General features: G+C 44.1%; 1 protein-coding gene across 2 annotated transcripts in view; it reads right to left on the reverse strand.

The window, feature by feature from the left end:
• sil1 (SIL1 nucleotide exchange factor) overlaps nt 1–18,637 on the reverse strand; it is a 76,410-nt gene that overhangs the window by 22,951 nt on the left and 34,822 nt on the right. For both annotated transcript variants that reach the window (XM_003215258.4, XM_008115376.3), the window contains exon 7: nt 11,675–11,796. In XM_003215258.4, coding sequence (XP_003215306.2) covers nt 11,675–11,796 — 122 coding nt within the window. The remainder of the gene's footprint in view (nt 1–11,674; nt 11,797–18,637) is intronic.

Raw genomic sequence — 18,637 nt, forward strand, 5'->3', positions numbered from 1 at the left:
AAAGAATAGGTATATTCAAATTCTAACTTTAAAAGGTATGTAGCTACTGCGTGACAATGAGAGCACTGCCCCCTCCCAAATAAGATCACTGCCTCTCCCAAAATAATTTTTCATTTAGTTCCCAAATTTCTAGCATTGCAGTAACTTATAAAGGTCCATATAGAAGTGCTGTTCAGGTATCCAAAGGGACAGCAAAGTTACCAATCAAATATAAGAGTTCTGGATGTGAAGTTTGGAGAAGAGAATGATACTGGGGGAAATGAAAGGAAAAGGAAGAGGGGCCAACCAAGGGCAAGATGGATAGATGGGATCCTTGAAGTGACTGGCTTGACCTTGAAGGAGCTGGGGGTGGCCTCCCCCGACAGGGAGCTCTGGCGTGGGCTGGTCCATGAGGTCACGGAGCTAATGAACGAATAAACAACAGTTGTGAAGAAGTTTGCATGTCTCAATCTTTGCTATGCCCAAAATATAAGGAACTACAAGGATTGAAAGTTATTTTCACTTGGAGCACCAAATTCTTATGGAGGGTGCCCTGACCACCTCCCCATAGCTTCACCTGCATTTCTGGGGAGGAACAACTTTACACCATTGGGCAGTGTTACTGTAACTTTTAGTTACAAGAGTATAGCCTGTTCAATAGTGGAAGAGAAAAACTGTAAGGTTCAGTACTGGTTTCTGATGTGCCTCTGCTGTGGTAATAAAGAAGCTGTTGGGAAGAGGCAGCAGCTTATAGATTACAGTGGTTCCATGTTTCTCATTCATTTTAAGGAGGGAAAGACCAAAGAGTGACTTTCAAAAATGTAACTTTTGGAGTCTAAGCCAAGAAGCGCCTCCATCTATCCCAACTGCCACTGTCCTGACTTGGGAAGAAGAAGAGGCAGGCATAGTAGCTCCATCATGCCTAAACCCAGAAGCAGAAGACAAGACTCTTTCTATTTCCAAGGTAAAGGTGCTCATCTCCATTTCTAAGCCAAAGAGCTGGCATTGTCCATAGATGCCTCCAAAGTCATGTGGCCGGCATGACTGCATGGAGTGCCGTTACCTTCCCACTGGAGCGGTACCTATTCATCTACTAACATCTGCATGTTTTCAAACTGCTAGGCTGGCAGAAGCTGGGGCTAAGAGCGGGAACTCACCCCGCTCCCCAGATTCGAGCCGCCGACCTTTTGGTCAGCAAGTTCAGCAGCTTAGCGGGGGCTCTATTTCCAAACTGCCATTCTTTTGGCCTTGGAAAAAGAAGGTTTAGCTCCATCATACCTTGGCACAGAGGCAGATTAAATACATCCCTCCATCCTGTTAGTCACTACCCTGTTTGTGACTGAGAGAAGGAGAAGCAAACACATCGCCTCTTTGCCTAGATCAAGAAGCCAATGAAAGACTTCTTTCCACCCCAACCGCCTGGCTTTAGAACAGTAGTTCTCAACCTGTGGGTCTCCAGATGTTTTGGCCTTCAACTCCCAGAAATCGTAACAGCTGGTAAACTGGTTGGGATTTCTGGGAGTTGTAGGCCAAAACATCTGGGGACCCACAGGTAGAGAACCACTGCTTTAGAAGGAGAAAAGATCCAGCAATTTCTACTGGACTTAATCCCCGTTCCCACAAAGAGAAACAAAGAGAAACCTTTAAAAAAGAGGAATATTTGATACATGAAAACAATTGCGTTCACACTTTATTATAAAGGGATTCATCTGGCTTATATATAACAGATGTACTTCATGCTATGCATCTTAGGAAGTAAATTTAGGGTACATCTAATTCTACAGTGTAGATGCACTCTTAAGCCTACAAAAGCTTATACTACCTACTAAGTTATCTCAGTAAGTCTCTAAGGTGCTACAAGATCCCTTTACACACTGACGTAAAGATGAATGCAACTTTCAGCTTACAACAGACATTCCCAATCCTTCCCAAAGAGAAAAGCTGTTGTGAAAAATGACAATGAGAAGAAAACAAGTCTTTAAAAATAGCTGGCAGTGCCACCAACCATATGAGCTTACTATTGCTGTGCAATAAACATTTCAAGACTGACCGTAAGCGACAGATGGATGTTTAGCAGTGGGGAAAGGCGCCGCATTTGGGGGTGGGGGGGGGGGGAATACTGGATAATCAGCAATGCAATAGCAAATGAAGTATGGCCAATATTAAATTGAACTAATGACAGTGAGGTACAGGGAGCATAAAGCTTTCTAACTGTACCTCTTTAATGTAAGACATTTAATAATGGCACAACCTTCCTTCACTAGAGAGGCTGCTTTAGCAAGGGACTCTCTCTCCCTTGAATTTCCTTTATACTATTTAATAGAATAATCCACTCATTTTATGTTACATCTGTTTCTTGCTTTTAAAAAGAAAAACTCAGCTCATTCCCTACTTCTTCTGGCTCTCCTGTTTCTATTAACATGATGATTTATTCAAACACTTATTATCCCCATCTGTTCACAATCTTATTCTAGGATCAGCTTTTCAGATCAAAGAAGAGAAAGTTTCCCTCTGAAAAAGTGAACATACAACAATTCAGACACACACACACACACACACACACACACACCCACCAAAGATTACAAATGGGACAAATTCTCTTTAGTTCATCTGGCAAACTTTAGGTATGATGTGTTGTTGAAGGCTTTCATGGCTGGAATCACTGGGTTGCTGTGAGTTTTCCGGGCTGTATGGCCATGTTCCAGAAGCATTCTCTCCTGACATTTCACCCGCATCTACCAGTATGGCAGGCATCCTCAGAGGTTGTGAGGTATATTGGAAACTAGGTAAGGTAGATTTTACATCTGTTGAAGGTCCAGGGTGGAGAAGGAACCCTTGTCTGTTGGAGGCAAGTGCGAATGCTGCAAGTAATCATCCTGATTAACATTGAAAAGCCTTGCAGCTTCAAGGCCTGGCTGGTTCCTGCCGGGGGGAGTCCTTTGTTGGGAGGTGTTAGCTGGCCCTGATTGTTTCATGTCTAGAATTCCTATTTTCATTTCTTATGGCCTGATCTCTAGACTTATTCATAATACAATTCTTGACCTGGTTCCATTTTCTTCAACTTCTTGCATTCTATTTTCAAAAGAAATAGGATAGAAATGTTATACAGTATGTAAATCTAGAAGGATTGTCTCAAACAGAATTAATATGTAAAAGAAGATAATCCTCATGGTGGTGGTGGGATTTGTAAATGTTGTGTATGTGTATGTATGTCCTAAAATAAAAAATACTTCCTGCCCAGGGGAATCCTTTGTTAGGAGGTGTAAGCTGGCCCTGACTGTTTCATGTCTGGTATTCTGTTTTCAGAGTGTTGTTCTTTATTTACTGGATTTTAGAGATTTTAAATACTGGTAGCCAGATTGTTCATTTTCATGGTTTCCTCTTTTCTGTTGAAATTGTCCACATGCTTGTGGATTTCAATTGCTTCCCTGTGTTGTCTGACATGGTGGTTGTTAAGAGTGGTCCAGCATTTCTGTATTCTCAAATAATATGCTGTGTCCAGGTTGGTTTATTAAGTGCTCTGCTATGGCTGACTTCTCTGTTGAATTATTCTGCGGTGCCTTTCATATTCCTTGATTCATGTTTGGGCAATACTGTGTTTGGTGGTCCCTGCATAGTATATGGTAGATGCCCGCAGAAGTGAGAGGATCCCTCTTGTCCTTTGTTTAACATAGCATTTGTTGGATTTTCTTAGTGTGTGTGTAGATCATTTGTAGATTGTGTTTCTTCATCAGCTCCCCTATGTGGTCAGTAGTTCCCTTGATGTATGGTAAGAACACTTCCTCTGATATATAAGAACACCTTTCCTCTGGGAGATCCTTTTCTCTGGGAGATCCTTTGTCTTTACTCTCATGGCTTTTTCTAGGCCTTGCAGCTCTTCTGTGATGGGGTATCCATTGGCCTGTAGAGCCCAGTTTAGATGGTTCAGTTCACCTTGGAGGAGGTGAGGTTAGCAGATTATTTAGGTATAATGTTACATTTATATACCAGTTCCCTGAAATTAAGGATGGTACTCCCAGAAAATCCACTGAGTAATTCATGGAACATTTGCCAGTGACACTTGGTTGTTATTTGCACAATAATTCCTTTAACACGCATAGCAAGAAAGACATTTGTATTTTGCTCTTGCCTCATCCAGGCTCAGCTGATGGTGTGCACATTGCCAAGCGCACAAAGAAGCATCGACTACAAGAGTCACAACATGTGGTGGAAGCAGTTACTTTCTCCCAGGATCTCCCAGTTGCATAATCCACATGAAAACTTCTTCATGATTTAAGTGACAACTCTTAACACTTTAGAAGATTACAATTCTGGGTAAAAACAATATTCTTCACTTGAAGTCTTCCATGGGCATGGCACTATCACCAAGACGTCTCTCTTTTGCTCCGATTGTTCTCACCAAACTTAACTCAGATGATGGCAGCCCTCAGAGACAGACCCTCAGAGACTGTTAGTGACAGGACATCTCTGTACTGAAGACTGTCCAGAAAACACCAGAAAATAAAGTCTGCTTTTTATTGCGAGGTAACATTTTGAGTTCAAAATGTACATGTGAGCCAACTGCTTCTGTTTTAAAACATGTTTGATATGATCTCTCAATCTGGTCTCTTGCTATTCATCTAACAGTTCTACAGTATTTTGATATAGTTGCACTTTCTGGGCCCACTCCAAAGGCAGTCCCAACAATCCAATTTGGAACCTATCAGATGACTGATAACTACAGCCAGATTATCACTGTCCAACAGAAAGTCAGCATGGTGTAGTGCTTTGACCATTGGACTCTGGAAGCCTGGGTTCAAACCCCTGTTAAGCTGTAAAAACCCACTGGGTGACCTTCTGCAAGGGCAAACCCTCTCTGAACCAATCTTGCCAAGAAAAGCCCATGACAGGTTTGTTTTAGGATCATCATACATTGGAAACAACAGTAACAATGGAAGGCCACAGCGTAACTTTCAACCCTAACTGAAAGACAACACTCTACTTCACTATCACCCCAATGACAAAAGACGTTCTATGAACAGCACAAAGCACACTGAATCATTTTTGAAAACTGCAGCCATTTGCAAAATTGGTTGAACACCATCATCCTATGCAGACAAACCTTTTATCAACTGTACCTTCAATGTGGTAGGGAAAAGTTTCATCCAGTTCAGTACCGCTTCTAGAAATCTGGTTCACTGCCACTGAAGGCTTCTGAATGACTGATATAAAAAAATCACTACTATATATTATAAAGCTTGAAAATATACATGAAACACCATAAATATTATATTCTCTGCCAGCCCATCAATGAAAACCAGTAGGTCCATCTCAACTTCTTAAACTTCTTAAACTAGGTACTCTTGCCAGAATCCTTTTTGACCAGTACCTGCTCCTACAGTTTTCCATTCACTGCACCCTGAAGCACATCCACCACTATAATTCACACCAACAAACATCAACTAGTAAAGGTAAAGGTTTTCCTCTGACATTAAGTCTAGACGTGTCCGACTCTAGGGGGTGGTGCTCATCTCCATTTCTAAGCCGAAGATCCAGAGTTGTTTGTAAACACCTCGAAGGTCATGTGGCCAGCATGACTACATGGAGTGCCGTTACCTTCCCACCAAAGCGATACCTATTGATCCTATTGATCTACTAACATTTGCATGTTTTTGAACTACTAGGTTGGAAGAAGCTGGGGCTAACAGTGGGAACTCACCTCTTCCAGTGGATTCGAACAGCCAACCTTCTGGTCAGCAAGTACTGCAGATTAGCGGTTTAACCCACTGTGTATCCACGTCCCCTTCTTTTTAGAAACATCAACTAAAGTGGGGATATTTCACCTGAGGTTCTGCGGGTCCATGGAAGGACTTTGCAGGACTCATCAACTGGGCACACAAATATGATTTTTTTTTCTTGCTTGGATTTCTGTTACTCTGAAAATTGTATTTGAGTGTCTTGTTCTGGGGAGGGGAGATTATAATGTTCATCAGATTTTCAAAGCTCAGAGGCCCTTAAAAGGTCAAAACCCACTGAAGTAAGACATGCATTTGACCATTCTTCTCAGCCCTCCCTCCCTATTTCAGCCTCTATTGAAGTTGTTATAATTCTTGCCCAGAACCCTCTGATCCAGCCTTTGATGGTTGCCTCTGCATTCATTTCTCCTCAAAGACCAGTGCAAGTTTTACTAACACATAAAATGCTGCTCGCATTAGTCACTTGCAAATCATTTTATGAATGCAATAATAATTACTGAATTTGATCAGCCCCTTAAAAATGTATAGGCACCAAGGAGCGAAGATGGAAGGCTAGCTTCGCTCAGTGTGGCCACCCCACACTGTGACTCCTCCCCAGCAAGGTGTGTGCCACCTTGTTTGCAAAGTAGCTCCTATTGTTCTCTACAAAGCATGACGCTCTCCAGTTAAGAAGGCCCGTCCTCAGCAACTGTTGCCATGGTTATTCTCCTTCGGTGCCTTTCTGAAGGGGAGGCTGTATTGAATGCAGGATTGTTTCTAGCAGCTGTTATTTATGTGGCAGGAGTTATGAATAATGGCCAAGAAAAGCAGCAGCCCCGGCATTTGTTGGGGGGAGGTCAATCCTATCACCTTCTGATCCCTACTAAATTAAAGCACGTTGTGGAAAGCCCTACTAAATAGGCCCAGAAGAAGAAATGTTTCCTAAAGGGAACAAAAGGATTTATCTGAAGTGAATACCTATAAGAAGTCATCCTTTATGGGGAAACTCACTTCCAGACAGTCAGTCACAGAAGGTCACAATAGGACAGGAATGCTGAAATGGATGAATGCCATGACTGGGTGCAGTTAAATTAATTTGACAGCATAGCTATATGTGACAATCGCCATTCCTTTCCAAAATATATGCTGGGGAAAAGCCCCAGGACCTGAGTTTAGAACTATGGGACCCTGTGTTTCAGGCCAAATGGGATGGGAAGTGAGAAATCCCTGGGCGCCTCCATCTAAAATGCTGTTCAGTAGTATTCACTGGGGTTTGGATCCAGACCCCCTGTGGATACCGAAATCAATGGATGCGCAAGTCCCATTCATATACAATGGCATAGCAAACCCGTGACCCTTATATAAAACAACAAAATCAAGGTTTGTCTTTTGGAATTAAAATCTTTCTATCATCGGATGTATTTATTGAATGCAGCATTGTTTCTAGCAGCTGTTATTTATGTGGCAGTTGTTATTTATGTCATTTATGTGGTTGACTTGTACCATGAAGGCTCTTACGTGACTAGATGGATCTGGATCAAACTTTGGAAACAAACCCTTCATTATCCAACTTAAAATAATTGGGGGATTTGAACTTAAAAAGGAAAAAAGTGGTTGGCTGTGGCTAGGTGAAGTGGCCCTCTGTCATGTCACTAGGAAACTAAGGGAGTGAAGCCCATTTGATGTTGCTAAGTGACGTATATGAGGGGAAGATTCTGGAAAAGATCATTAAGGAAGTGGTCTTAGAAATTAATGCAGGCATCGCTAATGGTCAACATGAATTTATCAAAAACAAGCTATGCCAGACTAATCTGATCTCTTTTTTCGATAGAGTTACAAGCTGGGTCAATGTGGGGAATGCTGTAGATGTAGCATAACTGGATTTCAGTAAGGCCTTTGACAAGGTCCCCCATGACCTTTTGGCAAAAAACTAGTCAAATGTGGGCTAGGCAAAACTACATTACCCAAAGGGTGCTCACCAATGCTTCCTCTTCATCCTGGAAAGAAGTGACGAGTGGAGTGCCATAAGCAGGGTTCTGTCTTAGGACCGGTTAGTTTTAACATCTTTATTAATGACTTAGATGAAGGGCTAGAAGGCATGATCATTAAGTTTGCCGACGACACCAATTGGGAGGGATAGCCAATACTCCAGAAGACAGGAGCAGAATTCAAAATGATCTTAACAGATTAGAGAGATGGGCTGAAACTAACAAAATGAAGTTCAGCAGGGACAAATGCAAGCTACTCCACTTAGGCAGAAAAAATGAAATGCAAAGATACAGAATGGGGAACGCCTGGCTCGACAGCAGTACGTGTGAAAAAGATCTTGGAGTCCTCATGGGGAGGGAGGTGAACATGAGCCAACAATGCGATGTGGCAGCTTAAAAAGCCAATGGGATTTTGGCTTGCATCAATAGGAGTATAGTGCCTAGATCTAGGGAAGTCATGCTACCCCTCTATTCTGCCTTGGTCAGACCACACCTAGAATAACACTGTGTCCCATTCTCGGCACCGCAATTGAAGGGAGATGTTGACAAGCTGGAAAGTGTCCAGAGGAGGGTGATTAAAATGATCAAGGATCCAGAGAATAGGCCATATGAGGGGCGGCTTAAAAAGCTGGACGTCTTTAGCCTGCAGAAGAGAAGGCTGAAAGGAGACATGATGAGGGCCATGTATAAATATGTGAGAGGAAGTCATAGGGAGGAGGGAGCAGAACAATGGCTTCAAACTACAGGGAAAGAAATTCCACCTGAGCAGTAGGAAGAACTTCCTCACTGTGAGTTGTTCGGCAATTGAACTCTCTGCTCCAGAGTGTGGTTGAGGTTCCTTCTTTGGAGGCTTTTAAGCAGAGGCTGAATAACCATCTATTGGGGGTGCTTTGAATGCAGTTTTCCTGCTTCTTGCCTGGGGGCTGAACTAGATGGCCCACGAGGTCTCTTCCAACTCTATTATTCTAAGTGATGAAGGAAAGAAAGAAAGGAGAATGGGAGATAGGTACCAGGAGAGGGAAGAGAAGAAAGAGAAAAAAGGGAAGATACAGAAAGAAAGAAGGAAGAGAGGAAGAAAAAAGGAGGGAAGGAAGAGAAAGAAAAGGGGGAAGGGTATGAAAGGAGGAAAGGAAGAAAGAAAAAGAAGGGAAAGGAAGAGGGAACGAAGAAATGGAAGAAAGAGGGAGAGAGGAAATGGAGAAAGTGTATGTGGGAAAGCAAGAAAAAAGAAAAAAGAAAAAAGAGAGAGGGAGAAGGTGTATGGGGGAAATGGAGGAAGACACAAAAGAGTCAGAAGGAAAGGCTGCCAGAGCATAGCCATAGAGAAATTGTGAGGTAGGCCTTTTCAGAGCTGGAGAAGGGAGAAAGCAGGCAGGCAGCTCTCTCTCTCTCTCTCTCTCTCTCTATATATATATATATATAGAGAGAGAGAGAGAGAGAGAGAGAGAGAGAATGTGTGTGCATGCATACACGCACACATATCTTTGTGTGTGAGATAGATAGATAGATAGATAGATAGATAGATAGATAGATAGATAGATAGGAGAATTCATGGAAGCAAAATCACTAGATATAAAGGGCCAACTGTATGACCCATTGGATGAAACCAAAGCTTGTTCTGATTCTTTCTTTTAAAAAAAACAAAAAAACACCTACACTCTGTTTATGGTATCATCACCAATCCAAGCAGTTACCACTGGCAACCAAGAGCAGAACCAAAGGAACTATAGGTCAACCCAAACTCCAAAATATACACAGTTAATCATTAGGCCAACGAGAAAGCTCCAAGACATTGTGCTAATTTTCAAAGTTCATTCGCTTCTGCATCAGGGAAAGATGGTACGTAGCTCATGCAGTGGAGAAGAGCAATGTCCCAAAAAGAGTGTGAAGCAAGCAGAAAAAATTACGACTCCCTCTCTCCATCCCTCAAAAGAGAGGTAGAAAGGAGATAGGAACAAAGGCCAGGAACAAAATCTGTTCAGTGATCTTTTCAAGAGGACCCTTTAGCGTCGGGTCTGGAGAAATATTTCATTATAAGACAGCATGGCAACAATCAACAAGCATCTAGTTCTTAGACTGGAAGGTTGTTCACCACAAAAAAAACCCTATCAAGCACATAAAAATGCTGAAATAAAATCTTTTTAACTAAACTAAAATGTAAAGAAAAGGAGAAGTTTTAATAGACTAGCCTTGACTTACTTAAATAATATTCAATAGAATGCAATTTAACAAAAGCCAGTATCACAAAAACTCATGCAAGTACTTATAATGAATTATATTAGAGCTAGAGATATCTAGCTGAAAAACTTAATGTCAAATACTAAAGGACAAGGACAAATCAATAATACACAGAATCATGAAATACATGCCACATGCAAGATAGAGCTATACTACTCTATTTCCACCTGTTTGAGCCTGGATCTACATTGTCATATAATGGAACTTGAATTGCATTATACGGCCAGTGTAGACCCATATAATGTAGTTCAATGCAGTTCAAGCTACATTATATGACAGTGTAGATCTGGCTAATGATACTAGTGGAAGTGCTGCACCAGCCTTATCATACCACAGTCCAGTCATATTGTACTTTAAAATCCCGGTCTGCATAACATGTCCCAAAATTGACGGTCAAAGCAGTGCTCCTAGAAGGGCAGGTGTAAAAAGTGCTTTAAACATGAAATAGGATTGATAGTAGAGTAGAGTCTCGCTTATCAAACATAAACGGGCCGGCAGAATGTTGGATAAGTGAAAATGATGGATAATAAGGAGGGATTAAGGAAAAAACCTATTAAACGTCAAATTATGTTATTATTTTACAAATTAAGCACCAAAACATCATGTTTTACAACAAATTGACAGAAAAAGCAGTTCAATACACGGTAACGTTATGTAGTAATTACTCTACTTACAAATTTAGCACCAAAACATCGCAATGTATTGAAAACATTGACTACAAAAACATTGACTACTAAAAGGCAGACTGCATTGGATAATACAGAACGTTGGATAAGCAAAACTCTACTGTATTTGACATTTTTACTTGAGCAATGGAATATTCCATGGTCTTTATTTGGGAGTAAAGGATGATGACAGCAGATATGCATAAGATCCATGACTGAAACCCCAAGTGAAATTTGCACAGTTCTTTCTTTGGCCTGTTCTTTCTTTTCTAAACTGCAAAATTATTTGCTTACATTAGTAGGGAATATGTAGCACTCCAGATGTGGCTGGGCTGCAGCTTTCATGGTTTCACATCATTAGCTAGGCAGATTAGGAAGGATGAGGATGGCAATCTATCAATACCTGGGGGCGAATGGTGTCTGATGTGTTGCTGTGATTTTGTGCCTTCTGAGTAGTAATATGAGTTGCACTCCACATGATGTTCACTTGCAACTTACATCATCACTTACTGTCGGTTAGGACTGATGGGAGTTGTGGTACATCAACTTCTAGTGGTCCACACACTTCCTGTCCTTGATTCTGAGGGTTGTGGATAAACCTTAGAATATGGCTTGACTTTTTGCTCTCATCACAATAACATTCTCACTTGAGGCTTTGTTTCTGAAAGGTCTGGAATCCTTGCAGCAAGACCATATTTTAAAATCCAAGTATCACTTAATAACCACAGCATCCACTCCACGGTCTTGATTCTTTGTTGTAAAATTCAGCACCCTGAAAACCTCTACCTGAACATGTGGATGGGGTCAGTCCTTGTGCTGCTTCAAAGGCCTTTCAGCAGCTGGTCAGCTGCTTTGCCAGTTCCAAGGAAGACACAACCTTGTGCAGTTGCCTAGCAACTACAGCACATCTTTAATCATGTTGGGGTTGATCACTTCTGATAACAGGAGCATCGGGCACAGTTGACCACACAGCGTGGTGCCAAAATCTGTAAGCACTCTGTCTAATTGGGTAGTCCGATATTGTCTGCTTTTTATGGTTATTCTTTCCTTCCTGTCTAACTCACAGACACCTCCCCTTAGACACACTCACCTTGACATGGCTGCTCCAAGTACAAAGGATACATATTCCTTCATCAGGGGTTCAGTGCTGTTTAGCCCATTTATCAGAAGTTGTAAGCCACCAAAAAAAAGCAAATCTTTCGCATTGTCCACCTGGAAAAGATTTGGCTCCGGATTAGTGTAATAACACATATCATTGCGGATGTTTCCTGTGTGTGTGTGTGTGTGTGTGTGTATGTATAATTCATAATTTAAATAAAAGTGAAGTATGCAAATCAAAACCAAAGCTTGTTCCAGGTTCCCTATAAAATTAATTTTGAAAGGCTTAAAAACCAAAACAAAATATATTTGCCTCAAGCCATAAAATGCTTAGGCAACCCATTCCATGCTTGAAAAAATATAGGGTGATTCAAAAAGATGGATCATGAATCATAGAGTTGGAATAGACCTCATGGGCCATCCAGTCCAACCCCCTGCCAAGAAGCAGGAAAATGACATTCAAAGTACCCCCAATAGATGGTTATTCAGCCTCTGCTTAAAAGCCTCCAAAAAAGGAGCCACCACCACACCCCGGGCCAGAGAGTTCCACTGCCAAATAGCTCTCACAGTGAGGAAGTTCTTCCTAATGTTCAGGTGGAATCTCCTTTCCTGCAGTTTGAAGCCATTGTTTCGCATCCTAGTTTCTAGGGCAGCAGAAAATAAGCTTGCTCTCTCCTCCCTATAACTTCCCCTCACATTTTTATACATGGCTATCATGTCTCCTCTCAGCCTTCTCTTCTGCAGGCTAAATATGCCCAGCTCTTTAAGCCGCTCCTCATTTTTGGTGATCATTTTTGTCACCCTCTTCTGGACACTTTCCAGCTTGTCAACATCTCCCTTCAATTGTGGTGCCCAGAATTGGACACAGTATTCCAGGTGTGGTCTGACCAAGGCGGAATAGAGGGGGAGCATGACTTCCCTGGATCTAGACACTATACTCCTATTGATGCAGGCCAAAATCCCATTGGCTTTTGTCGCTGCATCACATTGTAGGCTCAGGTTTAACTTGTTGTCCACGAGGACTCCAAGATCTTTTTCACACGAACTGCTGTCAAGCCAGGCGTCCCCCGTCCCCCCATTTGTGGGCCACAGACCGCCCACAAATAAATCTCTTACACCTTGAAAGTATGGGGCATAAAGTTTCAAAGGATTACCGCTAGATCCCTCTCCCAGCACACAAACAGCTCCTGGTATCAGTCATCTGCAAGGTGGCAATCCCACGACATAAGGTGTAAATGATATATTCTCCATTTGTGAAGTTGTTTTTTAGATTTGGGTCTGGCTCAAAATGGTTAGCAAAATCTGATTAACTCATGAAACAATTAGTAGCCTTTTGAGTAAACTATAACATGTTGCCATCACAAAATATACTCTTTTGAAATAGGGTCTACCATTTTGAAAAAACCTGTAATATTATAAATTGGCTCCACAGTGTCCTTATCCAAACAGAAACTCAGATGTAAGCCCTATGGAGTGTTCACCTGCTCACCTGCAGCCCTAATCTGGGAGGGAGAAAGAAAGAAGGTGCACACAGAACCCGTGCCTGCAAATGCCACCGGATGCATTGCTGCCTCCCAGACCTTCATGTGTTTTAGCGTTCTTGAAGCAGCACTCTGTTGAATGCAATTGATTGATCTCATAACAGAAACCCAGGATTTCTGATCATTGGGGTTTTCTAACCACACTTAATTACATAGCGCTATCTTTGTGCCTGAAAGTCTGAAAAGCTGTTGGCCACACGGTTTATGTGTGCACCCACATTCCAGCCTCAATTTTCCTCTACACGTGAGCAGATGAAGACATGCATGCATCTCTAGTAGAGCCTCCTGCTAAAACAATGATGGAAAGAAGTGATTTTCACTCATTCTTCTTGTAGTCTTTCCCCTCCCCATAGCAATAACGACTCCCACACAGTTCTGGATTAACCTCTAAGGTGGTGTGATGACTCATGGGCCATGTAGTCCTGTTCCTAGTACTGTTGTGACAGATGAAGAGGAAAACTTGGGTTTCCCACCGTTTCTGCCGGATTTGGAGCCCTTGCAGCTGCAGGATGTTTGCCCACAAGAAGTCAGCCAAACAAGCCTTGAGCAGAAATCTCCCCCATTTTCTCGCCGGCTTTATTATAATCAAGATAGAAGCGCTCGGGAGGCGACTCGCCGGAGCGCCAGGATAGCTGCCAGACAATTAGATGATTAAGTCTGTTTCCCTTGGGAAAGTTTAAGGAGTCATGCATCTGGACACAGCATAGGTTTCGTTTCATGTTCCCCAGAGAAAGCGTTCTTTGGCAGGAAAACAAGATCCTATATAGGTGTTTGGCCGCAAAGGAATCCTTGCGGAGTCAATTCGTCAGCTTCGGGAGTAGATTGTGTGTGGACTACGCTACTCCAGTTTCCAGGACCTTGCTCTCGTTCCAGCCCTGCCTTGTTCCCCGGACCTCGCCACGGATTTCGCCACGGACCCTGTTCTTGCTCCTCGCTTCTTGTTGCCTTGAATCAAGCCTTGTTTGCCAAGAATCTAGTTTGCTCCCCAGCCTTGCATTAAGCTCCATGGACTAAAGGACCTTGTCATTTCCCCTCACTTTGCTTGGCAAAGTGTGTGTTTCGGTTATTGGATTACAACTTTGGACCTTAATATCTCATATTGAACATTGTTTTCCTGGACTATATTTGACCTTTCCTGAAAGGTCTACTTCTGAACTATATTCTACACTTGTTTTTATTAACTTTATATATTTCCTTAATAAAGATATTAGTTAGATTCTGGTCTCTGCGCATGGTTATTGGTGCTCTGCAGCCTGGGTCCTGACAGTTTGACTCCGCCAACTTAAGCACCAATTAACCTAGGCCAGAATGTCTACGGGAACCAGGGCGGAAGCCCAACCACTCAGCTACACCATCTCCAAGGATGAAGTGGACAGAATCCGAGATACACTCCATACGCAGGAGAGAGAAATACGGGGCTTGAAGGAACGCGGAGCCCGTCTCCCTGCCCTGGCGCTACCAACCAAGTTTTCTGGAGAAGCTTCCAAGGTTCATGTTTTCCGTCGCCAATACCAGGCATACCTAGAAGCCCGTCATGCCGAATTTCCCCAAGAAGACATCAAGGTGGCGTGGATTTACAGTCTCCTAGATGGGCCAGCGGCCAATTGGGCGACGGCGCTGTTTGATGAAGCCTCCCCACACCTAAGTTCCGCGCAAAACTTCCTGAATCACCTTAACGCGACTTGGGGGATTGAGGACAATTTAGAGGCGGCCGGCCACAAACTCCGGCGCCTTCTCCAAGGGGACAGGCCCTTGTCCCAGTACATAGCCGAGTTCCGAGTGCTGGCCCAAAACACCGGTTGGAATGATGTAGCCCTCAGAGGACAGTTTCGGGAGGATCTCAACATCGAGATGTTGGAAGAAATTTCCAAGGTGGATCCTCCAAACTCTCTTGAAAGACTTATTGACCAATGTTTACGAGCCGAAGTCATGCTTGCCAACAGAAAACAGTGGCTCCGAGGCCAGAGTGGAAGAGCTGGAGCAAAACCTCCCGCTCCCGCCGGCATCCAGCCACGTCCAATGTGGAGACCCCCGCCACCAGCCCCATACCCCAGAGAAAGCGAGGAGGTGCCGATGCAGTTGGGCAATGTGCGTCCCAGATTAGATGTTGCCGAGAAGGCCCGCCGCCAACGTTTAAACCTCTGTTGGTACTGCGGAAACGGGGGCCACTTTGCCAGAGAGTGTCCAGCCAAAAGAAAGCCCGCCGCTCGTTTGGCGGCGGCGTCCTCCGTGGAGACAGAGACGGCCGAGGCGGCTGGCGCAAAGCCGGCGGGGGAAGCCAGCGACCGGGCGTAGAGAGGCTCGCCAACCCGGTCAGAAACCCCACTCAAGAGCCGCCAACCGGGGTCCTATTTCTCCTAGTGGTCACCTTGTGGTCAGCGAAAAAAGGACCCGTCATGATCCATGCCATGATAGACTCAGGAGCAACAAACAATTTCATCGATAGAGAGTATGCCGACTCTCTGGGATTACAATATCACGATTTCAAGAATGCCCGGGTGGTGCAAGCCATAGATGGCCGCCCCCTAAAGACAGGTCCAGTAAGCCAATGGTCTGAACCCACCAGAATGTGGATAAGGGAACACATGGAAGTGATTTCCTTTTTTGTTACCGAGGTTCCTCACTTCCCTGTGATTTTGGGAATCCCATGGCTGACACTCCACGACCCCAGCATCTCTTGGACCAACAGAGAACTGCAGTTTGCTTCTAAATATTGCCAAAACCATTGTCTTGTAGCCAAGGTCTGCCATGCCACAGACGCTGAATCCATCATCACCTTGCCCAAGAAATACTCAGACTTTTGGGATGTTTTCAATGAAAAGGAAGCCGAGAAACTACCCCCGCATAGGCCTTATGATTGTGCCATTGACTTGGTGGAGGGGGCCCCGATCCCGCGAGGACACCTCTACTCCCTGACTGAACCAGAGCAAGAAGCTCTCAGGGAGTTCATAGAGTCAAATCTTCGCAAGGGATTCATCAGACCCTCTCAATCCCCAGCTGCTTCCCCGGTGATGTTTGTGAAAAAGAAGTCAGGGGACCTACGCTTGGTTGTGGACTATAGAGCATTGAATAATATCACGAAGCGGAACCGCTATCCCCTGCCTTTGATCTCGGACCTATTAGACCGGCTTCGAGGGGCCAAGGTTTACACCAAGCTGGATCTTCGGGGGGCTTACAATCTAGTTCGCATCAGGGAGGGGGACGAGTGGAAAACCGCCTTCCAGACCAAATTCGGATTATTCGAGTCCCTAGTCATGAATTATGGTTTATGTGGAGCTCCCGCAACGTTCCAGCACTTTGTCAACGATATCTTTCAGGACTATCTAGATCGGTTCTTGATCATCTACTTGGACGATTTTTTGGTGTTTTCTAGATCACAATCAGAACATGAGAAGCACGTCAGAATGGTGTTACAACGTTTGCGGGATCATGGACTATATGCCAAGTTGGAAAAATGCGCCTTTGATCTTGAAGAGGTTGATTTCCTGGGATACCATGTCTCGCCACAAGGGCTCTCCATGGACCCGGCAAAGGTTTCAGCAGTATTGGAATGGCGGGCACCAACCAACAAGAAAGAGGTGCAACGTTTCTTGGGGTTCGCGAACTACTACCGCAAGTTCATTCCAGACTTTGCCCGCTGGTCTGACCCAATCACCAGCTGCATCCGTGGAAAACAGCCTTTCCGCTGGACGGAGCAAGCAGAGAAAGGGTTCCAGCAACTAAAGAAATTATTCACGTCCCAGCCAATTCTACAGCACCCTGATCCTAAAACCCCTTTTGTTGTGCAGGCTGACGCCTCCGATGTGGCAATTGGGGCTGTACTCTTGCAACCAGTGGGAGAACATCTTCATCCTTGTGCCTTTTACTCCCGTCAACTAACAGCCCCAGAGAGAAATTACACTATTTGGGAGAAGGAACTTTTGGCCATAAAAGCAGCCTTTGAAAATTGGAGACATTGGTTAGAAGGGGCCAAATTTCCCATTGAGGTCCATACTGATCATCGTAATTTAGAGCATCTAAGAACTGCCCGCAAGTTAAATCAAAGGCAGCAGCGCTGGGCTTTATTCTTTGAGCGTTTTGACTTCCAGATCCATTATGTAACCCCAGCTCAGACCAAGCAAGCAGATGCTCTATCACGAAAACCAGAGTATGCTGCAGGGCGCAGAGAGACCTTTGAATCCCAATTGCTGCAGCCCGAGAACTTTGCCACGCTCACAGTGGGAAACAGCAAATCCACTCCAATTGAATCAACTCCCTCTACTCCAGGGCCCCTTTGCGCTCAGAAAATTAGAGCCAGTCAACAGGCGGATGCCTGGGCTCAAGATCAAATTCGTCAAGGACTACGTTTCCCTTTCTCACTTAAGGATGGATTACTATGCTACAGAAATCATGTCTACATCCCTCCAGGACCAGGCAGAGAAAAGGCTCTTCGCCTGTGTCATGACTGCAAGCCAGCAGGGCATTTTGGACTATTTAAAACCATGCATTTGATCCTAAGAGATTTCTGGTGGCCCAAGATCCGCAAGGATGTGGAAAAATATGTCAATACCTGCCCGGTATGCCAGCGTTCCAAGACAAGAAGGGAGAAGCCCTCAGGGCTACTGCATCCCCTTCCTACTCCATCTCGTCCATGGGAAATAATTTCTGCAGATTTTATCACTGACCTACCACCTTCCCTTGGATTCACCACGATCCTAGTGGTGGTGGACCTTTTTACCAAATTGGCCCATTTCATTCCCTGTGATGGCCTCCCCACGGCCAAAGAGACTGCAGATTTATTCCTTCAGCATGTTTTCAGACTACATGGATTGCCCAAGAGTTTAGTCACAGACCGTGGATCTCAATTCACCTCTCGTTTCTGGAAGGCACTACAAAAACTATTGGGCATAGACTCTCGTTTATCTTCAGCTCACCATCCTCAAACGGATGGGCAAACTGAGCGCACCAATGCCACTTTGGAACAATACCTTCGCTGTTATGTAAACTATCAGCAGGACAATTGGGCTTCCCTGTTATCTCTGTCAGAGTTTGCCTACAACAATGGTGTCCAGGCTTCAACTAAGGAAACCCCGTTCTTTGCAAACTACGGCTTCCATCCACGTTTCTTTCCTCCTGTCATTGAAACCTCAGAAGTCCCCGCAGCGGAGGACTGGCTACAAGAACTCACAGCGGTGCAACAACTATTGCTCCAGCAACTGGACCAAGCCAAGGAGGACTATAAACGCCACGCTGACAGTCATCGCCAGCCGGGCCCCGAGATCAAGGTAGGAGATCGGGTTCTTTTGTCCACTCGCTTTTTGCCCTCCCACCGTCCCTGCCAGAAGCTAGATGCCCGTTTCATTGGTCCTTATCCAGTGGTGGCGCAACTTAACCCCGTGACTTTCAAACTTCAACTTCCGCGCTCTATGTGCATT

Source organism: Anolis carolinensis, chromosome 1 (genome assembly GCF_035594765.1).
Source record: "Anolis carolinensis isolate JA03-04 chromosome 1, rAnoCar3.1.pri, whole genome shotgun sequence".
In the NCBI taxonomy this organism is placed as follows: Eukaryota; Metazoa; Chordata; class Lepidosauria; order Squamata; family Dactyloidae; genus Anolis; species Anolis carolinensis.